Raw genomic sequence first — 26,765 nt, 5'->3', positions numbered from 1 at the left:
TGGCACAGCTACATTTAAAGAAGCATATCAAAGAAATGTCAGGTGGTTCCCAGAGCTCTGTTTCAGAATAACAGATATTATACTCACTTATTGCACTCTCAAAAGCATTACAATGATTGCTGCAGTCTATGGAGATGCTCTTAAAACAAAATTTCTTCCATTAAAGGGGGGAAAAAAGCTTCAAAAGTTTGTAGCAGTGCTCTTTCTTTAAGACAATACCTCTGCTTATGAGGTGACTTCTGTTCAGAAATTTTTTCAGACAACTATTTTAAAGCGTTCATGCCCATATTGCGTTATACCTGGCTTCACATTTAGTGATTTTGGGCCTTTTCCGATACCATTCTCTCCATGGTTACAGATTTTCTACTTGGAAGGAGAGTAACCCTCTAAAGATGCATTTGTGTGCCATGCAATCATAGCATGTTAGTAGAAAAAATATACCTATCTAACTGGCAGAGAAACATGCCAATGTAAAATTTTAAAGTAAGGGGGGAAGCAAATTTAGATCAGTACAGATTTTAGGGGGGAGAAGTATTGATTTTTAGGGTGATCAGGCATGCAGACCGACATAAAAAGATATTTGTCTATGCAGAGTGAATTATGGTGAGAAAAGACTAGAATTTCAGGTTTCTAGGGTGACTACTTAAAAAAAAGTAATTAGGTAACCATAGAGTTTTAGCATGCATTTATATAATACTATATTTACTAGCATGTTACTGTTCCTCAATCTTGTTAACTTCTTGAAAATTAAGTAATGTTTTACGTTTTGGTTAATATTATGCCAACTTGATGCCCAAATGTAAATATTGGCACAGAACCTAATTAGAAAGAGGAATGGCAACCAAAATGATGTATAGAACCTCAAAAAAAAGAACAGAATTTTAATACTTCCAAAATACATTAAAAAAATACAAATACAGAATGCATGTAATTATTCCAGCAAACAATTCTATTCATTTTTAACTGCTGTTAACATCATTCTACCAATGCAAGTTTTTAACCGCAGAAGTAAATAAAATAATGAGCTGGCAGGAAAGCAAGCATTTAACTTAATTAGCATCCATTTGTAAACCATTTTCATTGTAGCACTAATTCAATAATTTGGCAGTTAGTGTAAAATATAAATTATTCCTTGATTTTTGGAACAGTCTTTCATTATGGCAGATACCATTGTCTTAAAATAATTTAATCAGAGCTGTTAATCATTTGAAACTGCCAAATCATGTAAATCATATTAATTCTCCCCCCTTAAAAAAAGAAATGGGGGAAAAAAACTGAAAATTATGGAGAAAAAGTACAGGATCAATGCGCATTATTCCTGCTTATTCACAATGACATTACTGCACAGCTACTCACTAGGTGAAATAAATAAGCCACCACATTTGGCGCTTTGCACACATTTATCACTGATGTTTCTCATTAACTGTGAAGTAACAAATTTAGTAAACAAAAGACAAAAATTAGCAAAATTGTGTGGTGTATACCATTTCTGAGAGCAGAAGTTAAGGGAAGAGCTTAGTGGATTAAAAAGCTTATTTATATGTACCAATAATATTACATTTTGTTTTCAAAGAAATTTTTGATAGTTATTACCTTCAATACTATTTATATAAAGTTTTGCTTATATATTATACTCAGATAGCCATCCATACGTTGTATAGTATTACCAGGCATTTGTAATTCAGTACTGAAAAAATTAAGATGGAAAGTATGCCAGAAGAAAACACACATAAGTATACGTTGTATATTCTGAAATTTTACACAATAAGGAAAGTTGATAGCTAAGTACAAAATTCTTTATCTACCTACACAAAGTTTTATTATAGTATTTTTGATAAAATCAATTTAAATTTTTACTCCAATCAATGAAACAATTAAAAACAGAAGAAAAACATAAGAACCTTGAAAATTTTTCTTTCAATATATCATGCCAATATGATACAGTCTTCTTTACATAATCAATGAGATTTTTGCAATCTGATGTATGAATTTCATCCCAATAAGATTTAAATCTTGAGTGGACTTCAATCATCTGATGTACGAGATCACTTTTCATTGCTTCTTCCATATTACAGCTAGAGAAAAAGAAGATGAGTATTTGAAAAGGATATTAATAATATAATTAAATGTAAATGAACTAAATCAGTTACTGAAGCTACATCTGGTCAATAATGGATTGTTAAAAAAAAAATTAAGGTATTTTTTCCCTTTTATGGCCATTAATACAACTACAGTTACTTTAGCATTTGCTTTAAGATTTAAATTTATTGCTTTATTTCATGCATGAATTTAGACTAGTAAAAGACCAATTAACATAATTAGGATGCCATTATTTTAATTTTATAGCATTTACTTAGAGGAGGGCATAATTTTTAAAATTACGAGGACCAGAGCTTTATGGAAGGCCGCCAGAAAAGGAAAATGGAATTAAAACAAATAAAATCATAAATAATGAGTAAAATCAATTAAAATACAAAGAAACCCCAAAAATTAATCAAGTTAAATGAATGACAAAGTTAAATAATAAAATACCAGAACTCATTTTAGGGCTCTAACTGGAATTACAATTTGACACAAAGATTGAAAAGTAATAGAACTAAGCTGTGGCTGAATTTAAGCCTTCTCTTGGACACAAACACACATATAAAGGTAACAACACCATTAAAATATTACTGAAGTATGACATTTACACTGAAAATTTTACACTAAAACTAGCTTACAAAAAAGAAAGCTAAGTGGCATTACATCAATACTTTGCTATCATTTAAGTTAACCCTGTATCACTTAAGTTTTGCTATCATTTAAGTTAACCCTACTCAGTTTAATAAAAAGAAAGGTTTAATGGGTATTATAGAACAAAGGCAGTTTCACTAACACATTTACTGCCGCGCGCATTTTATGTGGTTTGCCCACGATGCCAACTTGAAATTTTTATTATGCAATGTATCTTATGTTGAAATATTATCTACAGAAGATAATGCGAGTTATATAACCGTGCTTAATAAATTTTTCGTGGTAGGGGTCACCGTGACCCCCAAGGTATTGTAAACCATTATTACAATTTATAATTAAAATTTTTATGATTTATTATTCTTCAAACCATTATAGTAACAATGGTACTATTTAAAAATTTATCAGTATCGATATATTTACTCTCATTATGTATTTTACTATTGGTCGTGTCACCGGTGGCACCCATGGCGAGTGCCGGTCACCGGTGACCTCCACGGCAGTCAACCCTTCATACTAAAAACAGTAATACCTTCCATAATGGGACTATTAAAGATGTCATCATTTTTTTCAGTTGATAAAATACATGATAATATTTAATAATAGTACTGTAAAAGCCCAACCATCGACATTCATCTAACCAGAAAGTTCAAGTAACTGGAATATCTCTGAATTTTGGAAACTTCTTTGTTAGCGTAAAATTTGAAATTTGGAACTCTGTTGTAAAGCATGAATAGGGCTATGAATTAAACAAAAACTGCCATCAAACAGCGTGATTTAGCACCAATAATGGAAAAGCATGATGTAACGCTTTGGCTTTATGCAAACTCCATTAATTCTCGAAAAGTTATTTGAAAAGTTATTTGAAAGTTAATTTGAATCCAAGTTTACCAATTTTAGCAACTAATCTTCCAACTTTGGTGAATAAATGAGGTAGCCACAAACAAGGAAGTAACTATTTCAACTTTTCATGCAACGCATGAATTTAATGAAGTAGGAATCTAAATGGTAGCAGCCAGTGCAGTGCTAGTGTTTATTTTGCCATTTTGCACACGGCTTCCTGCATTAGGATTAATAACGTATCTGTGGCTAATTTAAAGCATCTAATATACAGCAGCTACTAATTCATCTATTAAAGCAGCTGAAAATAATCTAGGAGAGAAAACTTCTTCACTGATGTTCATTGTTTTTTTCTTCCTGCTTATTTGTAATGATGTTGATACAGAGCTGTTCATGACACGATATAAACAGGCTTCCACATCTGCTGCTTGGCTACATATTTCGCAACTGATGCATCATAAACTAAAAGGTACCTTGTACCTATTTTTGATCCAAGCAGAGACTGGTTTACATGATTAAGTTATACAGTACAAAGTCCGTAATCCAGACTCATCGGGACTTCGGTGATTCCGGATTAGGGTTTTTTCCGGATTATAGATCATCAATTTAAATCTGGTAAGATGGCATGCAGAAATTATACAATTAAAAATATGAAACCGTAATTTCTGAAATAAAAAGCAATTATGATCTAAAGGGTATCAAAATTTACAAAAAAAAAAAGCTGTTTTAATATGTGTAAATTATGTGAATTATTATTATTTTGAAAATGAATTACATTAATTACAATTATACAGTACAAAGTCCATAACCCGGACTCGTCGGGACTTCGGCGATTCCGGATTAGGGTTTTTTGCAGATTATAGATCATCAATTTAAATCTGGTAAGATAACATGCAAAAGTTATACAATTAAAAATATGAAACTGTAATTTATGAAATAAAGAGCAATTATGATCTAAAGAGTATCAAAATTTACAAAAAAGAAAAAAAAAAAAAAAAGCTTAATATTTATTTGTTTACTTGTAAACATTTCTGTCAATGTAAGTTGTTTAAGTTGCTTTGATTTTTGTGCTAATACTTTCTCTTTAATTCTATAAACAGACATAATTTCTTGTTCAGTTACAAAGTTCCACTGTTCAAGTCCTGTAATTGCTGTGTTGAGAATACCGACTAACTTGTCAATCGAAATTTTTTCGTTTTCAATAACGTTCTTTGTTACTTTCTTCACTATCGGAAGCGCGCATGGGTAAATGCTTTACTGGCTTTACATGCATGCGTAGCGGACGTGCGCATCAAACGTGCATGTGTAAGTTTGTGGCTTTGAGGTTGGGATGATAGATAATTCCGGGTAATGGACGTCCAGATTAGAGACTTTGTACCGTATACAGAGAATATGTTTAATTCGAAAATGCTTAATATTGGTTAACAACGAAATAATACAATGGTCCCAACAAGCTACTGTGTACTTTCATGCATTTTTTTTCTTTTAACATGAAAAGATTTCCCTTCTGGGAATGAACAAAATATGAAAAACTCCAGCTGCGCAGACGAGATTTAAGAGGGATGTGAAATGAAAGAGAGGTGGTTTCATATTTTCGTACAAAGGAGGAAAACTTGGTTTTGAAATGCGCTCAGAATAGCCTGTGACAAAAGCCAATTTTGTTTAGCTAAGCTACTTCCACCCTTCCCCCCCCCCTACAAACACCACACAAAAACATCTCATCTCTCATCAGTTGGTTTTGGAGTTCGGTGATGAGTACATCACAGTGTGTGTAAAAGTCAGCGAGTTTGGCTTGCATTAAAAGAAATGGAGAAGGAGGACATTGAAACTGAGCCGACACATAAGGAAATTATTTGAGAAAGTTTCTGTATTATTGGACTGTCCTACTGTATCATCATCAGAATCCGTTGCAGTAAATGATGATAATGTGTGTACAGCCCCAATTATGGCAAAGATATTTTGGAGTTTGTTCAAAGCTAAAAAAATATCATTGATGCAGATTCTGATGATGAAAATGAAATTAATAATGCAGCTCCTGTTCCCATGTCATCCGGAACATCATGAAAAGTACATGCAGTTATTTCGACACCCTCTTAAATGGTGAAATGAATAACAAAATGGAAATCGAATAATTTGTTGACAATTTGATGCTAAAAAAGACAATGCAAAGAAAAATACCAAGTTATTTTCCAAAAACTCAATAAATGTTTGTTTTTTTTTTTTTTTTTTTTTTTTTTTTTTTCAATATCCTTTAACGAGAAATTCTTTTAACATGAAAAATATTTCAGTCCTCTCAGTTTCGTTTTAAACGATTTTCAGTGTATATGTTACATTTGGAAGCACAAGTTTAAAAAAGCACAGTTATAAAATGATAAAAAATAAATACATACCTTAAAAAATTAACATTTAAACATTATTTATGCAAGGACACTGACTCAATTCATTATCTTAACTGCATCTTAATATATTCTGCATTTCAAAATGGCTGACACATTTAAATACTTCCAAACGATAAAAACTAATAAAAAGTCATAAAGTCATATGAAAACAAACAACCTCTCACAAAACGAATTAATAAACATTTACTCAAAATACACTAACTTTTCATCTTCAATTTTTAAAATCCACTGAAGATAATTATAAAGACATTGAATTTCTTGTAATTCCTTTACTCGTAAGGCAAAATGTTGTTTAATTGGCTCTAGTTGCACTAATTCAGCTTCAGCAGATGCGTGAAGTTGTTCACATTGCTCTGTTAATTCACTGATTTGCTCCAAAGCTTTGCCTGCATTCTCAGTAAAGGAAGGCAGATGGCTGGGATCCAGATTACGTGGATTGATCTGAAAGGGCAACGAAAAATCAGTTAACTCTGAAGCAAACCCGAACATTCAGTAAATATTTCATACCGAAACATCTTGTGCATAAACAAAAATATGAATATCTGTTTTATTTAATACACACTCATTGCCATAAAAATTCATGCACCAAGAAAGAGTTGCCAGAATGAAACGAAATTTTACATCTGTAAGTACTACTTTGATATAAGTAAGTGATTAGAAAATCAAAGAAAAAAGGTTCATTTATTGCAGAAAAAAGTACACATGAACGGAAGTTTTAGTACTCTGTTGGGCCCTTCCAGCATGAATGCACGATGCGATATGAGCGAGCACTGAGGCATACAAGATCCGTATAGTGTCCTGAGACATCTCGTTCAACAGTTGCTGTAAACGCACTCTAGTTTGGCCAATCTCGTAGGCTGTCCAACTTGTTGTCCCAAATGATCCCAGATATGCTCGATTGGTGACAAATCTGGGAATTGAGCAGGCCAGGTAAGGATGTTAATGTGGTGGAGGCAGTCTTGTGAGATCCACACTGTGTGAGGCCAAGCATCGTCTTGTTGAAAACAGGCTGCTGAGAGCCCTGCCACAAGTGTCAACACATGTGGCTGAAGGACGTCATGGACGTACAGCTGGCCTGTAATAGTGCCATGTAATCAATATAAGGGGTCACCGTGTATCGTAAGCAATGGCACCCCATACCATCACATCAAATGTGGGTACGGTTTGTCGCTGTAAAGCGAAGGCAGGATTGAGGCGTTCACCACAGGGACTTCACACATGAACACGATGGTCATCACTGGTCAAATTGAATCTAGATTCATCGCTGAAGATGACCTGGTTCCATTCCGTGAAAGTCCAATCCTGTCATGTGCGACACCACTCCAAACATAGGTGTCGGTGAGTGGGTGTCATTGGTAGCACACGTAATGGGCACTGCGATACCAGATGTCCTTCACCCCGGCACCTTGCAATGGCTCGGAAAGACACACAGGCCTGTAATGAAGCTGCTGCCTGTGTCTGGATAGTGGCTAATGAAGCAGTTGGCTGTACACGTGCATGTCGCATGCTGTGACGGTCATTTCAACAACTGGTCTGTCAAGGACGTCCTGAGGCTGGTCACCGTACAAATGATGTCTCTTCTGTCCACTGGTTCCAACAACTCCTCACAGTAAAATCAGAATGGCCTACCTGATGAGTCTGATTGTCAGACTGAAATCAGAATGGCTACTACCGAGATGACCACCCAGGTTCCATTATCCTGATAATTCTTCCCCTCTCGTACTCTGACAGTTGCTGATATTGGCTTCGATGGCAGAGTAACGGCGTGCCCACCTCAGCGTTTCTTTGGCAAAAGATTAAGTACACTCAAGCAAGCTCTGCTTACCTGTTTTATATTCCAAGAAGAACAAAGTTCAATGCCCTCTAGTGGTATTATGCAATGCACAATCACGCTGCATTTCTAATCATTTGTATATCTACCCGACATATACACTGTGCAAAAAAAAAGGGACAGTTCTATATCTCCCATTCTACTGGGCCGATTGACAAAATTCAACTTGCGTTTTTCATGTCTCGAAAGCGTGACTTAGGATATGTATTAGATTTATATATAGGTATTTTGACATAAAATTGGACATTTTCTGAAATGACATGCCAATTTTTTTCCCATAATTTGACTCTACGACTCAAATTATGCCAAACTGACAAGTTTTGTAAAACTTGCACGAGTAGTTTTTAAAAAATTAGCTCTTAAAATTTTAGCTCCTCAATGTTAATTGAGTTTGGTATATATTTATTAATCTCTCTTTTTTTATTAACCTTATTTGATTCTTCCTTTCACATTTCGAAAGTTCTTTCCAAATAAAATTCACCCATTTTTTATGATTTATTTTTAAAATTTGTATTTTTAAATAATTTTTATAAATTTTTCAAAAAAAATTTGAATTATAATCTATAAAATTTTTACCATCATCTTAAAGTAGGCGTATTTCTAAGCATACCTGCAAAAAATTACAATTTTTTTATTCAAAATTTTTCAAGATACACGTGAATTTATATATTGGCACATTTTGAAATTTGGCATATTTGTTGAAAGCGATAAAAAATCAGATGTGGTTTTAAACACTTTGCTAAAATTATTTGGAAGAAGAAATGTGACTTTTTTTTCGCTCATACACAATGTGAAAAGGTAGGAACAAGGTGCCTTTTTTCTGCTCCGGCATTATGGAAGCGAAAGGAAAATTGGTTGCCATAGATTAAGAAGTTCGCCAAGTGAATTATTCTTGGCCAAACTGAAAAAATTTCGGCAAGATAAATTTTTTAATTTCTCCGTAAATTCCGCACCAAATTTTACAAAATTTAATATCTAGGCATAATTTGAGTCATAGAATCGAAATATGGAAAAAAAAAATTATGTTATTTAGAAAAAGTACGATTTTGTGTCAGAATACTTATGTTAGAGCAATGCTATGTATAAATCTAATATAGTATATCCTAAGTCGCGCTTTCGAGACATGAAAAACGCAAGTTGAATTTTGTCAATCGGCCCAGTAGAACGAGAGATATTGGTCTTTTTTTTTTTTTCCTTGAAGCTGCAAAATACAACTGCTATCTAATAAAATTACACTCCTGATGTCGATTTTCTGTCTTGAATATCTTGTAAGTCTTGAATATTTTTATTTAAGTAGCCTATTAAATATCTTGTACCCAATCAGCATTTAAGTAGACTACTGAATATCTTGTACCCAATCAGCATTTAAGTAGACTATTGAATATCTTGTACCCAATCAGCATTTAAGTAGACTACAATATTTGGCTCTACATTCAATGAAATATATAGAGAAGGATTTTTTATTGTGTTTATATATTTAATGATTCTATTTACAGCATTCAACTCTTTTTTGACATTGGTTATTACATCTTCTGTTAAGCATGTTAGTTGAAACTGTGATGTCTAATCTTGTGATAGATGATACATACAAAAGAATTCCAATATTTTGACATTTATCACTTGAAAGTAGAAAATTTTCCTCTTTTCTTAGATTATAATAACTTGTTTCTAGTGATGTACTACAGTACAAAGTCTTTAATCTGGACTCGTCGAGACTTCCGGATTATAGATTTCCGGAGGCGATTCCAGATTATAGATCATCAATTTAAATCTGTTAAGATGGCATGCAGAAATTATAAAATTAAAAATATGAAACCGTTTTTTCTGAAATAAAGAGCAATTATGATCTAAAGGGTATCAAAATTAACAAAAAAAGTTTTATATTTATTTGTTTACTTTATTAAACATTTCATTCAACGCATTCAACGCACGCATGCGTAAAGCATACATTATGCATAGTCAAAATTAGAAAATTGCAACCAGAAAATATTTGATGTGTATTCGTGATATTTATAATGACGAGGAATTTGATTTAAATCGTATCAAAGACGGAGTACATAGAGATGAAATACTACATTTAGTAAGGAATTATAAGCCAAATAAAATAAAAACATCTGCCCTGAAGATAAGGATAGTGTTGACAGATCTGTTGGCAGTGGCGATAAAGGCAAAGCATATTTTGCTTCCCTTCAATAAAGCTAAGACTAATCTAAATAAAATTCATGCTTTATTCCTTAAATTAAAATAAAAGAAGCTAACATTGTAGCCTTTACATTTAAAATCATTGAGTGAAAGAAAACTAGCATTATGCTAACTCATAATAACACAACATTCGCCGATACCGGCATACATATATATAATACTCGGCCAACCTGCCGATCTTGACGTCATCAGCAACCACATTAGCTTACCGCCGATTGACCTCCGATCAAAATTTGCATAAGGAAAACTTAAAGCCAAACAAGATCAACTTCCAGTTCATTGCTCGCTGTGATGTCCCCCCCCCCTCCCCGCAGAGCAGCGTGAAATTGAGAAACTGATTTCGGAATTCTTAGAGAAACAAAGGATATGCCTTTGTCCATTTTTTGCAGCAATTCCACTTTTTGTTTGATGGACATCGAAACATGCTTTCGCTTTTGTAGATCCTTTTGCAGCTCCAGAATCGGAAACTCTTTTTGATATAATCGAAAGTTCAAGCTTACTTTTTATAAAATTGCTCTAACAGTCTGCAAAAAATAATAAGCCGGATCCAATTAGAAGATTAAGGAACAACGCAATCTGCAACATTAACTGAAATAGATAATTTTAGCCTAGCTTATGCTGTCCGTTATACATTAAATGCATATGCGCATGCGTAAAGGTATTATGCACATGCATAAATGCTACGCATGCGCAGAAAGTTTGTAGTTATGAGGTCCGGATTATAGATCATTCTGGATTAAAGACTTTGTACTGTAGTACTACATTTTGCTTCTTCAAATTGAGCCTAAGAAATATTCTGCTTCACCTAAATGTGTTATTTGATAGTGTTTCTTGAAATCATTGATTACTTGAAGAATTAGTGCTTCTTCTTTAGAACTCAGAATATCATCATCAACATACACAAATACATTAATTTTTTTACAACAACCCCTTTTTGTGAAAAGACACAGACCTACTTTCCTTGGACTGAAGCTAATATTCTTGAGCCTTTTTTAATTTCTGGCAAAATCAGTTTTACCTATTAGGTGATTTCTTGCAGCGTGATCATTTTCCGAAAATGAAAGGTACAGTAGCTGAAATTGCTAAGGAACTAAGACCTACAGTTAATTCTTGTCTTGTCAGTTTTACACCTTTTGGTCGTGCCTGTTTGATTGAGATTCCCAAGCTTCATTATGCAAAAAAAGATACTTAATTTTTCTAACAAGATTTAAATTGTTTTCAACTGAACTTAGCAATTTCATCACTCGGAAGGAAACAATTAAACAACCTAGGAAACTTAAAATATTGACTTTAAACACTATATCTGATAAATAAAAAGTCGAATTTCAGTTACGTCATACACTCAAAAGTGTAGCCGATCAAAGCCCCTGATGACAGATCTTTTTCATGTGACTTCGGGCTGACATTGCAAGGCAACATTGCTCTCAATATTCCACACATCATTATTCACGTCATGGTGGGTTGCTTCAAATTGAACTGTACTTTACTTTCTAAGTAATGCTTGCTGCATTGGAGGTTTTATTTCAAGAAGCTAAAAATAGGAATGAAATTTTGCCAGTTATCTAAGATGTAAAATCATCCAGAAATTTCATCACTCACAGAAGAGAAGCTATGCCTGAAATGTTTATTCACTGATCTTTAAGAGTACCTTTGTCCCAACACATTGCAAACGCATTAAATACAAATTTTACTGATCTAGAATTGGAAATAACTGACTTTCTGTCTGATCTACAATTAAAAACAAGAATATCACAAATAGATTTTTGGATTCTTAGAGATAAGAAAAAATACTTACTCTTAAAAGAAGCTTCTCAAAGTTTAAATTCCTGCTTTAAATTAACTTACTGTTGCGAGTTTTCAACAGTGAACTAGTAAAAATCAAAGTTCAAATCCAGAATAACAAATGAACATCCTAATGACTGCATGAATTTAGTCATACTGTGGTATTATCTGAGTACAGTAAACTCACAGAAGATGTTTACTGCTAGATTTCATGTTAAGATATGCTGTTTCCACATTTAATTTTCCTCTTATCGAAAATTTATAAATATTAATAAAAAGAGTAAATAATTACACTTTTTCTTTGACATTTTATACCACATATTTTCACAGTTTATGCATTATGAACATTTATAATTGAAATATTAAAAGTGCAACATATAATTGTGGCTCACCAAATTTTTTGAAATTCTAAATTGTCTTGCATCGAATTAAAGGTTGGGCACTACTGCCATATACAGATACTTAGTAAAGAAGTTCTTTTGTATCTGATAATCAGCACTAAGCATAACCCTCAAAAGATCCAGCAGGCAGTCTATCTTTTACAAAGCCAGGCATACCATCCTTGGATGCAACAAAACTGGAACCCTGTTATCTTTGGAGAAAGTGGAGATTCAGTACATAGAATGATTTTAAAAGTCTTAAAATGGAAAGAGCCTGGGGCCCACTATCATCTCTCCAATATAAAGGAAATTGACCTCTCTGGTCTAAGTGCAATCTTTGTGTGAGGAAATCATACAGTGTGGTCAGTGACACTACCAGACCTAAATTTTGGGAAACATATTTCGGATGGTCTAGAGAGTGTCTTTGCATAACATCAACACATTTCCAGGATCTTAAATGCATTATGACCCTCACTTTTAGAAGAATAGGATTTGTTGCTACAACATCAAAGCTCATTTACAATACGAGGAAAGCTAATTTACAAACAAAGCTGTGCAAGACGGCCACACTGTTTATCAGGCAGACCATTTTGGAAATATGAGGTGTTAAGTTTTGGCCATTTTTGGTTTCATCTGCATATTGCAAAACATTACCTTAATTATTTTGTTGCGATATTATCAGAAGTATCACAGCACTGGGATTTGTGAATAAAATTTCATTAAAAGAAGACAATTATTTTTCGAGCTATCCCATTTTGTGTTTACAACATTAACTTTGGATTACAAAAGTAAATCTAAACATTTTTTACTGCTACTATGAAAATGTCTCAATTATGGCTTATTTACGATTCAAAAGCAAATTATGAATCTCCAATCACTATTTTATGTTAAAACATATAGCAATGATTTATTAGTAGACACTTACTGGTAGATAGATGGATTACAAAGCTATCTAGGATTCATTTGGGATCAATCTTAATTGGTTGAACTTCACTGCACAGCAGACTAAAAAACGTTTAAATTTTGTAGAAAGAAATAACATGAATAATAAAAGGATTACAATTATAGTGTTTATCAAGCTCTTATTATCTTATATTCTTTAATTTGCAGGACACTAGAATTGTATATCTTTATGAAGAGTTCATCAGTTAGACACATAAATATGTTAATGTCACGTTTAGATTTAGTTTACACCGAGCATATGTCGCAGTTTAAATGGCTGATTTTACAGCCATATCCAATCTAACATTCAAAGTTTATGATATTTTATATAAAAAAAAAACTTTGCAATATATTTAAAATTTAATCAATCACAGTCTGTAAATAAATTTTTGAAATTGTTGGTACAAATAATTTCAATAAGGATAATTATTAGTTGCTTCATATGCCTCTTTTTCTTTCAATAGCTCTCCTTGTACTTTTAGTTAAGCTGAAATGATGAAGTTGAATAAGAACATAAAATGAAGAATTATAATGAAGAACCTGCAAACTGCATACAAAATGGTCTAAATGTTCTTGGAAAATGTATGACATTTAGAGAAACTGGAAGTTACAAAAAATATTTGTATGTGTGTTTATATGCTTATAGAATAGAATGAAATAGAATACAAATCCACCAAAAGTGGGAGCTACTTAAAATGAAGAAGGCAATGGTAGATTTATATTCTATATTACTCAAATTAATTTTGTAGCAATTTACATGACATTAACAAATTTTAAGTATATATTTTTCAATTACTGATCTCTTTCTCTCTCTATATATATACATAAAACAAACACTCTCTCTCTATATATATATAAACAAAAAGCAGATTTTTATATTACTTCAACATATGACTGTTTAATAACTTTACGGTTGATCTTTACAATATGGTAACTGGTAGTTTGGCGACATTTTGGAGGCGATAAAGGTTACTACCTGGCACTTTGGTAATAATGTGAGCAGTACTCAGTTCCGATTACGCATTATTTTGTGTGAGGGAAATGAGAGATCATGGGATATGTCATGTGATATTAATGGACGAATTACGGTTCTTTAATCGGAAAAAGGGGGAAATCGAGAAAAAATCTGGAAACTTTGTATTTGGCTTTATTCTGTGTTGTGTGAAACAGTGTTCGTGAATTTTTGGATCCCATGGCCGTAACTAAAGTGAATTCGAAATGGGTATTTATGTATGTATTAATTTAATGTATGTGCTCATTCATATTTTAAGTAGTGTTTTTGAATTTAATTATATTTTAATTAAATGATAGTTATTTTGTGAATTTTATGTTTGTAGGAATTTGGTATACGTTTTAGTTGAAGTAAACGTGCATGGAAATAATTTAAATATCTGATACTAAGTATTTGTAATGGTTGCGGTATGAATTCGTTGGTGACGTGTATAATGTAATAGATGATTTAGAGGTAAAAGTTTTTGGATATTTTATTTATTTTATATGTGGAAATGTTCATATTTGGAAAGGGTAAATACTTTTTCGCGATCAGGTAATTTCATATATGTTCTTTTTACCGGGTTTAAAGATTGAGAAAATTGTCATGTATTTTCGTGAAATTTTTCTAATTTATGAGAAAAAAGCAGTGTACATGGATATAGTGAAGAGTGTGCACAATGCCATTTTTGTGCAATTCTGGGATGTTTTTTTAAGTAAAAATAAGTCTGCGTGTACATGGTTTATGTGTATGTGTTATTTTGAAAAACGCGTAAGGAGTATGGTATTGTGCACTTTTTCCCAATTTTGCAGTGAATGATTAAGCAGTTTTGTTAGATAAAATTTCTAGCATAAGTGTAATTCGGCTAGTAGATTGTTGGAAGAAGTGTTCAGTAGATAAAAAGAAAAGAAACATGTCTTTACTTCGTGAAGACAAAATGGCGGCGGGAAAAAAAAAATAGAGGGTTGCTGTAGGAGAGTTGGTCGCCAAATTTTCGCCAAAAAAACACCAAGTTACCATAATGTAAAGATCAACCAACTTTACTTCAATATACACATATATTTTTAAATCTAATTTATAACCTATCAATTTATATGCTTTTTGGCTTATGACCATAACAACTTATATGTTTTTTTGATTAATCAGCCATTTGTTCATCTGGCCCAAGGAAGGTCTGATACATGCCAACTAATCTAGAAATTATTTAATATAAATTCATGTAACAATGAATACAAACCTGCACATGATTCATGATGCAAAATTATTTGTGACAGAATTGAGATTAACTACTAAATGGGAAGGAATACAAATTAAATAGTGGAATAATAATAACCTAATAATAACCACACATTTTATATTTAAGATGAAACACCAACAGAATAAACTCATATTAATTAAAAAAAAAAATTTAAAAAAAAAAAAAAAAAAACTGATGACATACATGGACATAGCCAAGGGGGTGCAGGGAGGTGATTTGCAACCCCCTAAACGAATAGAACTCTTTATTTTTATTTCAACTAACAAGTTAGAGAAACATTTTCTTTGTTTCTTATATTACTCTTTAAATTCCAAGAGTTTCCTGCAAGCAAGCATTTCCTCTTTGTCCGGTCTAAGTATAATTTTTAGTACCCTGAGGTTAGCCCCCAGGGTACTAAAAGGCTTCTTTTTCAGGATGACATTTGCAACTTTCAGATTCCTTTCTTGGATTAATGACAAGGGGAAAGAATCTTGCAAACCCTTTTCTGATTCGAGTCATTATGGTGTTTTAAATTTGAAAAAATAGTGTTAAATAATTAAAGAAACGAACACTGTAAAGGATAATAATTTGTTTAATCTGTTCGAAAAACACTTGCACGTGGATCAAGGATCAAGGAAAGGCTAAAGTGCTTAACAATTTTATTTACTCTACCACTAACGAATTCCTGTCATATCATAGTTTCGTTTTCTCGGTCTAAGATCGTTTGCATCCCCCTAGCTCCGATCCTGGCTAAGCCCATGATGACATACAACATTAACCGAATATTTGTTAAAATATCTATGTAAAGCATAAAAGCAAATGTATCACAAATTTATAAAAGATTAACACTGCAGTTTAAACAATTCATGTAAATACTAACGGCAGATTTAAACTGAGGAAAAGCGCACGATTTTAACAATACGCAAGAAAAGTAATGTAACAGAAATTAAAAAAAAAGCATTTATAAAATAATTAACCAACACACAAAAAAAAGTTAAACCTCGTTCTCTAGCTCTCTTTCATAATTTGATATTCTTTCCAAAATATCTTGTAGTTTACTTAGTGATGGAAGTTCATCACCGAGTTCTGCATTAAAAAACTCAGCAACATCCACATTGAAATCCATGTTTACTTCATGAAATAGTGCACGGTTAAACCAAAGAAAGTCTATGTACATACAAAACCTAACCTCCTTGTACAATACATATTATCAGTATCAGTATCAATCTTGCCTTTTAGACAAGAAGAAAGATGATGAGGACTTTGGCAAACGCCATTTCGTGAGGAATACATATTCTTTGATTAAACATCAGTCTTATAAAACTGAAACTACTCATATCTCTTCTTTTCACATTCTTCTTCATTTCTTAGCTTTTATTATTAAATACTAAATATTTCTTCGGAAAATAGGATTATTTGAATAAATCGTTCTGTTTTAAAGGTCTGGAAGGTGAATTCAATGATTATATTTGATGTTTCTTCTAGTTCATATAATTAAAAAAAATCCATTAAAATAAAAACAGTAATTTAGAAAATAATCAGTTTTAAAATTTCAAGATGATTACAAATATTGCTTATAATGAGAGGAAGGAGCTTTATGTTTTCAAAATTTTTATATGTTATTATCGGTAAGCCACATAATAGTATTCTTTTTAAGCAGAAGGGGAAGTGCAAAGCTTGGTCTAAAGGATAAAGCAATGTTTCATTTTTTGTTGTTGTCACGTGACGTGTCGTGTAATTCTAAATATAATCAGTTTCGTTTTTCAGAATTGTACCTGTTGTTTACTAGCACAGGTGATATGACTTTTGTTTATGTTCGCATGCAATTCATACCATTTTTATGATATATTAATAAACCATTAAGGAAGCCCTTTTCCACGATTGTTTTCAGTCAACTACCCTCTGTTTATTTCCTTCGTTTATTATCAGTTCTTATGTAACATTCAAATTTCTTTCATAAATTTCGCGTACTCAGCGTTGTGCAATACCAGAATATCATCAATAACACAAAAGAATGATGAAATTCATAAGCCGCCTGATGTAAATATCAGTGACAGTTTCTAATACTATTTTAAACTTCTCATAGTGAGGGTTTTTCTGTTCAGTTGTTTTTCAGACTTGGCCAATGTTTTGCTAGATTTTTGGATTACTTTAATATTATATGGTTGGCATTTCTACTATTATTTTCTAGTACTTTTTTATATCTTAACCAAATAAGTTTAGAGAGCTGTGATTACTGTGAAAACAGATTTCTTATTTGTAATGTTTGTCTGTCATTTAATGCAAGTGGATTTATAATGACAAAGAGTTATGTACGTGTTCGATCTGAAAAGGAACATATCAGAACTTGCATTAGTATGAATAGAAATTTGCCATGTTATCTCTGCATAGTCTTAAATGAATTTATATTAAATTATTTTTAAAGCAAAATATAATTATGAAAACAAAATTGTATGTTTACATTTTCAAATTGTTGTATGATAAAAATATATCTCAAAGAAAATTTTGAATGTTAATGCAGAAATATTTTTATATGAAATACAGTTTTCACATACTTGAATTATCAAAAATGTGTAGGTAGCTATGACTATAAAAGAAGTGTTCTAATATATTTATAACATATAGTTTTTAATTTGTACTGCATTCTAAGGACCTATAAGTGAATCGAATTTAAAGATTTAGTGATTATTTAATTAATGTGTAGAGTGTACAAATATGGTAATATTGTATAGAATTACATTATAGTGAATAATGAAACTGTTTAAAGTTTTATAAAGTATTTTAAAGTATAGATTAAAAGCCACAATTTTATATTGTAAGTAAGAATTCTGAAGAGCTTATTTTGTATAGCATTAATTTGTTAGACCTGCATTTTCTGAAGGAGTATGGATAAAATGGTACTTTCTGATTATTTGGACTCTCACAAAAAAATCAACTTATTGACTGATTGTGAATTGGCAAAAAATTTTGTTTGGCTAACCTTGTGGCTCATAGGTACTGTTTCTTCATTAATAATAAAAAATAAATACTATTCTGTTTTGAGGGCTATAAAACAATTGTAGCGAAAATGTATGCGCAAAAGCGCCAAATCTAGCAAACGCGCCCATTTAACAGCGCGCCAAATCTAGCATACGCGCTGATTTCAGATTGCGTAAGTTTATATAGTTCTATATTTCTTAAGTTGCCATTGAAATACTAGTTTAATTTTTAAATCCTTTTTTAATATCCTATAGATTTAACAATTTGGGAATTGCCCATGACGAAAAGTGTGCAATGGAATTTTGGGTAAAATGCAGAATCATCCATTGCTTGACGCGTTTTTAAGAATTACACATACTCGGTATTTATGTGCACATCGACCTATTTTCACTTAAAAAAAAACTCAGAATTGCACAAAAATGGGCACAGTGCACACCCTTGACATTATCTATGTACACATCGACCGATTTTCATTTAAAAAGTAAAAGAAAATTGACAAAAATCCAATTGTTTTTACCCTTGTAAAAAGCGGTGAACAAATAAGTGAGCGATTCAGCACTTTACCGAGAATATTTTCAAAAAAGAGGCATCGTTCATTATAGAAAATTACGTTTGAATAACGAACGAGATGAAATTATGCTTAAGTATAAGCGATAAGTCGGTAGCGAAATAGCGATGCAGGCATCCATTCAGTTATGTTTAGCAATTTTTATATAAATTATAATAATAATCTGAAATAGTTATTTACTCTTATGCTTCCATTCAGTCATGTTTAGCCTTTTTCATATAAATTATAATAATGAAAAAGTATTATATGAAATTAACCTTTCATCTAAATTAAAACATCAATCTTAGATAGTTATTTACTTTTTTACTACCTTTCTTGCCGCAATTATTAGGGTTGTTGCAATTATTTTTGGCAACATTGGCATCAACAAAAGTTTGGCAATTTTTTATGGCCCTCGAAACCAAATAGTACCAAAAAAAATAATTAATGTATTTTATAGAAAATGAGAAATTTTGTTTGAAAAAATAAAAGTTTTTATGGCCACTATTTGCATTTTTAAAGACAGCAGATACTTCTGCTACAGCTATCGGCTATCGCACAAGTGTTTATAATATTGATAGTTAATAATTTATTTTGTAATAGAGTTTTAAGTTATCAGTAGCACTATTCTTGATGAATAATGTACATTTAATGAGCATGCCATTTCATTTATCAGATTTAAGTAATTAAATATAATGTTTTTCATAGTTATTTTTAATTCAAAATGTTTAAATGACTATCAGGTAGAAGTTTTTGACATCAGTTATAGAAAAATTTCATCTTTAAAGAAATAATTTCGTGTGGAAACTGTAAATGCACATAATCAGAAAATACCTATTAAAATCTGAGTTTTTGTTTTTATTAAAACATGAGATAATGAGCATATTATATTATAGATCAGTAATAAATATAAAATTAATGTAGAACATGTTAATATGTGCCCAAAGTATAATAACTGAAGAGAAAGGATTATGGGACCTCAGTGATTTTAGATTTTGGAAAAATGTGTTGATTTTAGATCGTCAGTTTTATTCATATGACACATAGACATGGCAACATTGGGGATTAATTTATTGTTTAGATCAGAAAGAAAAATGTGTACTTCCCATGATGACTCAAGGGCTGAAAATGATTTCCTGGCCAACATTAATATGTCAATCAATGGATTACCTTTGGTCACCATGTGACTTTTTAGTCAACAGGTGTTTGAAAGTGACATGCAATAATCTTGATTAGTATGAGAAAACTCGGCATTTACAGTACACATTCTTCCTAATGCTGAGTATTATATTCCCCATTCCTAGGCTTTATAAGGGGGAAATTCTGTTATTATTATTTTATTTATTTTTTGTTTTTTTCTGGTGGTCTGGAATGGACTTCTTGATTTTGAACTTTGTGCTGTATTTGGATTTTTTAAATGTCATTAGTATGCATACAGGAAAAGTTTGATTATGTTCAGTGGAATTTCAAAAAATTTAAATGTAATAATTGCAAATGTAACTGAAGTTTTATTTATTATATGCACCACAAAAGTAACCATTTTGAAATTTGTCATATAGTGAAGAAATGGCATCATAAAATCATTCAGAAATTTCTTTAAAGCTGTGCTAAAATATGTTTCTACCATGAAAGATGTATTAGTTCCTTTGCCCAACAGTAAATAAATTGTTGTGCTGTTACAAATAACATTCTGAAACCATTGAAATTTTTCAACTATTGGATCATGATCCCCAGCATTCAGGAGATTCAGAGTACTTTTTTAACCCAGCAGTAATTTTTAAACTTTTAGTGGGACTTTAAACTTTTAGTCTCGTTAGTCAAAGGGTTAATGCCCATTTTATGTTTTAATGCGAGGTAAACTGTGTCTTTCTTGGAAAAAGTTATAGCTCCTTCTTCACCTCTTGGTGAATCAAACTTATAATTATTTTTTTAAAGAAAATTTGGTAAAATGAGATGTATTTTTTGTTGAAGAGATACCACTTTAATATGTCCACAAAATGTAATACAGTCAAAAGTCGTTAATCCGGACTCGTCGGGACTTCGGTTATTCCGGATTATCGATTTTTCCGGATTATAGATCATCAGTTTAAATCGCGTAAGATGGCATGCAGAAATTATAAAATTAAAAATATGAAACCGTAATTTATGAAATAAAGAACAATTATGATCTAAAGGGTATCAAAATTTACAAAAAAAAAGCTTAATATTTATTTGTTTACTTTATTAAACATTTCTTTCAATGTAAGTTGTTTAAGTTGCTTCGTTTTATGTGATAATACTTTCTCTTTAATTCTATAAACAGACATAATTTTTTGGTCAGTTACAAAGTTCCGCTGTTCAAGGCCCGTTAACTGCTGTGCCGAGAATACCGACTAACTTGTCAATCGAATTTTTTTTCGTTTTCACTAACCTCTCTGTCACATTCTTCATGTCTTTATCCATTTTTTGCAGCAATTCCACTTTTTGTTTGATGGGCATCGAAACATACTTCGGTGCCCATCAAACAAAACGATTGTTTGGGAGCTACAGAATCTAAAATTCTATTTGACATAATCGAAAGTTCGAGTTTACTTTTATAGTATTGATCTTACAGTCTGCAAAAAATAATAAGCCGGATCCAATTCGAAAATTAAGGAACAACGCAATCATCAACATTAACTGATTTAGATAATTAGATAATTTTAGCTTATACCGTCCGTTATACATAAAACGCGCACGCAAAAACGTATTCTGCGCTTGCGCACACGCAAATGCGCAGTCGTAAGAGGTCTTACTCGCACGCATAAACGCCTATGCGCATGTGTCAACGCGGCGCATGCGCAGAAAGTTTTTAGCTTTGAGGTCCGGATTATAGATCATTCCGAATTATGGGTGTCCGGATTAACGACTTTTGACTGTAGTTGTGTGTGTACTTGCATGCATGCTGGCAACAATTATTTGGTGCCACCTTGTGTCTTTTTAATGGAAAGAATCCATGTGAATTACTGAGAACTTCTCATTGCTTAGCAAATTGTAAAAAGATTTATTTTTCTACAGTTTTTCTGTTATTTATAAAACAAATGTCATTATAATAAGGAAATGTTGTGGATATGTATCCGTGTAACTTTACTTTGTTGATGAATATTGTAAATTACAAAGTGTTGCCATCATACCTGCAACTAAAAATTTAGCAAATGCAAAAAAATCACATGCAAAAACTAAATTTTGTTTAATAGTTATTTCAGCTGTAGATGGTAATCTTTCTTAATGATAAAACTGAGACAAAACATTACTTTTCTTCATTACATCCACAGAATAATGCATCAAGGTCCATAAAAAGATATGGTGCTGTTAACTATTAAGACAGATAAATATGAATAATAAACATAACAAGTTTTAAAATATATTTATTATTTGATAATAATTTCCTATGGTTATATGAAATATTCCATTATTCATTTCATTTTAGAGTATGTCTTTGGACTGCCCACTGCATTCGTCACATTGTATTACAGTTTTAATGTAAAAGGAAAGTGATAGTATGGCAGCAGTTGTTGATCAGACCCCTAATACAGCAAAAAGTCTAAACGATATATTTAATGAAAATGGTGAGTGCTTATCTTCTGAAGAAAGGAAAAGGAATAGTGATGATACTGCCACCAATCTCAATGATAAAGTAAGTTCAGTTTATTAAATTGTATTTCTTTTAAGCTCCAAAAAGAAGGCTGTTATGTTATTTTGGGACAAATATAAGACAGTTTCATGCATAAGATCAGACATATATAAACAGTTAAATGCATACTGTAAGGAGTGTACTAAATAATCTAAGTAACAGAGCTTGAGGTAATTAAAAAAATAAGTTAAATGTTCTAAAGCAAAAGTTAAAGTAAAGTACAGTCAAAAGTCTTTAATCCGGACTCGTTGGGACTTCGGCGATTCCGGATTATAGATCATCAATTTAAGCCTGGTAAGATGGCATGCAGAGATTATAAAATTAAAAATATCAAACCGTAATTTCTGAAATAAAGAGCAATTATGTTCTAAAGGGTATCAAAATTTACAAAAAAAGCTTTATATTTATTTGTTTACTTTATTAAACATTTCTTTCAATGTGCGCATGCATAAAGCATACATAATGCATAGTCGAAATTAGAAAATTGCAACCAGAAAACTATTCGATGTGTATTCGTGATATTTATAATGACGAGGAATTTTATTTAAATCATATCAAAGACAGAGTACATCGAGATGAAATACTACATTTATTAAGAAATTATTAGCCGAATAAAATAAATAAAAATATCTGCCCTGAAGATAAGGATAGTGCTGACAGATCAACTTCCAGTTAATTGCATGCCGTGTCCCTCCCCCCCCCCCTCCGCAGAGCAGTGTGAAATTGATAAACATATTTCGGAATGATTAGAGAATCAAAGGATATGCCTTTATCCATTTTTTTGTAGCAATTCCACTTTTTGTTTGATGGACATCGAAACATGCTTTTGCTTTGTAGATCCTTTGGTAGCTCCAGAGTCGGAAATTCTTTCTGACATAATCGAAAGTTCAAGCTTACTTTTATAAAATTGCTCTAACAGTCTGCAAAAAATAATAAGCCGGATCTAATTAGAAGATTAAGGAACAATGCAATCTGCAACATTAACTGAAATAGATAATTAGCTAATTTTAGCTTAGCTTATACCGTCCGTTATACATTAAACATGCATGTGTAGATGCATATGCTCATGCGTTAAAGTATGCGGGGAAAGTTTGTAGCTTTAAGGTCCGTATTATAGATCATTTCGGATTATGGACGTCCAGATTAAAGACTGACTGTACTAACAGGGTTCGTAGTAGTCCTTACAAGTGCTTATAAGTCCTTATATTTGAAAATAAAATATAAAGGCCCTTATGACGCTTACTTTTTTTTAAAGCCCTTATTTTTTTGTTTTTAGTGCTTTTTTTAATGAACGCGCATTCCCCCCTCCTGTACCAAACCAAAACTAGATAAACAACTTTTCTTCCTTATATGGAACGTCAGATGGTGAATCATACTCCCGGAAATAGCTTTTCCCCTTTTCTCTGCATCAACGTAACCTATATTGCGCACGAGAGTACAGACAGGTGCACGTCGTTCTATTGGTCAAAGAATTGCGAAAACCGTAGAAAATTCCGGTACATTCATTATTCTTTTCCTCCCACCCAAATACTATACACGTTTGAATTTCTATCGAGATTTTAATAATTTGCATTCTCGTTCCGTGTGGTGAGTTCATATTCGTGTTTATTATGATCGTTATGCTTATATTATGAGCATAAGTATGAATATTTATAATAATGTAGTTGCAGTAACTGCTAAAGTGTAAATAAACTTCCAAAAATGGGTTTATTTTTACACAGATTAGCTTTCTAAGGAATAATATTCGGAATGGCTTAAATAAAAGGAAAGTAATCAAAAAGTCAGATTTTTTTTTTTTTTTTTTTTTTTTCAAATACATTATACAGTACGGAGGTTGGGAGGTTCTCCCCTTTCTCCGCAAAATCTCTAATATTGAAGCAGCGGTCCTTTTTTTTTTTTTTTTTTTTTTTTTTTTTTTTTTTTTTTTTTTGTCACTGTCCAATCTGGATTGAATAGGACTAAAAGTTTTGCGGTCTACCCAACCCAAGCGAAGAATGATTCTATTCCGGAAATTTAACGCAGTCTGTTCAAAATTAGAATCAAAAACACCTCAGATTAGTAAGTCTCTTTCTTTATTTAGTTCTTTATTCTCCGAATACCGGCAGCTGTTGATTCGGTTTCCGATTGTGTAATATCTTGTATGGAAGAATTACGCCGAACGTTAGCGGTATTTTGCAGAGATAATTAATTTTGATGTTCAGTCTGAGATTTATTTATGAACACTTACAAGAGTTTTACTGTGCTTTCTAAGTGGAATATTTCTCAGTTCCGTTGGTCTATTTTTATATGATGCACATATCGAAATGTCAAAATCATTTATTTAGCTGAGAAATCTAAAGAACGGCTACAATCTCCCCCACACCTCTTTTTCCAGTTACTATACGGAATATTCAGCAATTTCCGAGTATGCGGGTTAGTTAAGCTTTTACTGTTAAAGGATGACTGCATGAAGCAATTTCCCGTCTCCTGATATCAGAAATGTTCCTCTTCTCTACTACTTTGCTTGGAATATATGTTAAGGGAAAACTGTTATGCAATGAAAATTTAGAAAATGTTCAGAATTTTGAATTAAGTTAAATTATTTAAATATTAATATGAGTGGGAAAATAAATTGTATTTATTATTAGGTGCCAAGTGAATACAATTAATATGGCTTATTGTTATTTATTTTCTATATTTTGAACTGAAATTTCATCATTAAATCTTGTAATATAGTTTAGTTCTGCATAGTTTTTTTTTTTTTTTTTTTTTCTCTCATTGTAAACTAATTCTGTAAATTGAACTATCATTTAAAATTTAAAAAAAAAAAAAAAAAAAAGTTAATTGTTTTCTATGGTTGAGGTAATGCTCATTCTCTTAATAAATATTGCATTGCTCATATTTTAAATTGCAAGTCTAATTTTTCTTTTAAGGTTATGCAGTTGTGTATAATGTAATTAAACAGGGTTTTTTTTTTTTTTTTTTTTTTTTTTTTTTCCCCTTCTTAAAATGTGCTTGAAAAGTGCTTATAGGTGCTTATATTTTTAACTAAAATGTGGCTATGAACCCTGACTAATAATAAAGGTGTATTTGTTGGTTTTGCCAGTGATCAAAGGAACAAAGAAAAAACTGTTAGCAAGTGTAGATGCTATATCCCTTCCTTCCCCCCCAAATAGCATTGTACTTAGCACTGTTTATCAAAATTGATAGTCTATTTATATCATGTGATGAACAGCTATGCAGTGTTCATATACAATGTTTAAGGTGCCAGTGCTGAAGCTGTGGGCAGGTAGAATTTATGCTATTGCCATAAAACACATCATTATGTACAAGAGAAGATACCCATGTTTACAGTGAACAGCAGTGGCTTTCACTTAAAACAATCAGAAAATTGCACAATTTTGTCATTGTGCATATTAAACATTATGTATATTATGTTATTATATATAAAATGGCTATCTTTTCCTGAAGCTGAATATGTATCAATAGAGTTGCCACCATCGAGTTAGATTTCACACCAACATTTATATTTGGCACAAAGTGGTGTCCTGTTAACAGCAAGATGCTTTTTAAATAACAAATAAAAATTAATTTCTAAAATTATGAATCTCTTCTAAAAAAGTAAGTTGTAATATGTTTTTCAGATTGCTATAAAGTTCTGGGAACTAGTTGCTAATTTAAGACTTTCTTTTACATGCAGTTTTTTGCAATATATCTGCATATGATTTTTGCAATGTCTCATGTCAGGCCCATTTTTGCAAATTCAGGTGGAGGTAGTAATGCTCCTTTATTGGAAGAATGCAATAGCTTCACTTTCACTTGTTGTAAACTGAAAATTGTCGTCATTTTGAATTCGAAAAATAAGATTTCCTAAGAGTGAAATAATTTGCTAGTTCTTACTTAATTATGCTTCTAGATGTGCTGTTTTGTTTAGTAATAAATGCTACTAAACTTGGTATTTAATTAATGTCACCGCTAAAAATGACGACTACCATAATATATTATATTTATATATTTTTAATAGCTAAGCGATACATGTAAGATAACTAGTTTTTAGAAGGACATTTTAAGTGGAAAATGTTATTTGGGGCCAGTACAGCATAAAATTTTATATATTCTGTTAATTTTTTTAGGTCATAGTTTTCTATTAATATTTTTTCTGATTTTATGTTTTTAATATCAGATTTTTTTATTAGCATAGTTTATGTGTAAAGTGAAATTCTTAAAAAAAAACCTTATATTCTTATAGAATAGTAGTATAGAATAGTATGACA

At 31.6% G+C, this 26,765-nt stretch overlaps 2 protein-coding genes across 5 annotated transcripts in view; one reads left to right on the top strand and one right to left on the bottom strand.

Annotated features, from left to right (window-relative positions):
• Rint1 (RAD50 interactor 1) overlaps positions 1 to 16,737 on the bottom strand; it is a 61,470-nt gene extending 44,733 nt beyond the window's left edge. The window contains exons 1-4 of one of the 2 annotated variants that reach the window (XM_035368646.2): positions 16,335 to 16,732; positions 13,090 to 13,169; positions 6,172 to 6,410; positions 1,902 to 2,075 (exon numbers count right to left, since the gene is read on the bottom strand). In XM_035368646.2, coding sequence (XP_035224537.1) covers positions 1,902 to 2,068 — 167 coding nt within the window. In that variant the 5' untranslated portion in view covers positions 2,069 to 2,075; positions 6,172 to 6,410; positions 13,090 to 13,169; positions 16,335 to 16,732. Of the gene's footprint in view, positions 1 to 1,901; positions 2,076 to 6,171; positions 6,411 to 13,089; positions 13,170 to 16,334 lie in introns of both variants that reach the window. The other variant, XM_035368642.2, reaches the window with a different exon arrangement.
• Positions 16,738 to 16,981: 244 nt separating this feature from the next.
• GTPBP1 (GTP-binding protein 1) overlaps positions 16,982 to 26,765 on the top strand; it is a 55,882-nt gene continuing 46,098 nt past the window's right edge. Inside the window, exons 1-2 of one of the 3 annotated variants that reach the window (XM_035368616.2) lie at positions 16,982 to 17,128; positions 22,309 to 22,515. In XM_035368616.2, coding sequence (XP_035224507.1) covers positions 22,381 to 22,515 — 135 coding nt within the window. In that variant the 5' untranslated portion in view covers positions 16,982 to 17,128; positions 22,309 to 22,380. Of the gene's footprint in view, positions 17,129 to 17,219; positions 17,499 to 22,308; positions 22,516 to 26,765 lie in introns of those variants that run through there. The other 2 variants (XM_035368633.2, XM_035368624.2) reach the window with 2 other exon arrangements.

This window comes from Stegodyphus dumicola, chromosome 7, assembly GCF_044657685.1.
Source record: "Stegodyphus dumicola isolate Sdum_Otavi_A_Nest chromosome 7, ASM4465768v1".
NCBI lineage: Eukaryota > Metazoa > Arthropoda > Arachnida > Araneae > Eresidae > Stegodyphus > Stegodyphus dumicola.
The sequence above is the reverse complement of the archived record's forward strand: the minus strand, read 5'-3'. Positions and strand labels throughout refer to the sequence as shown.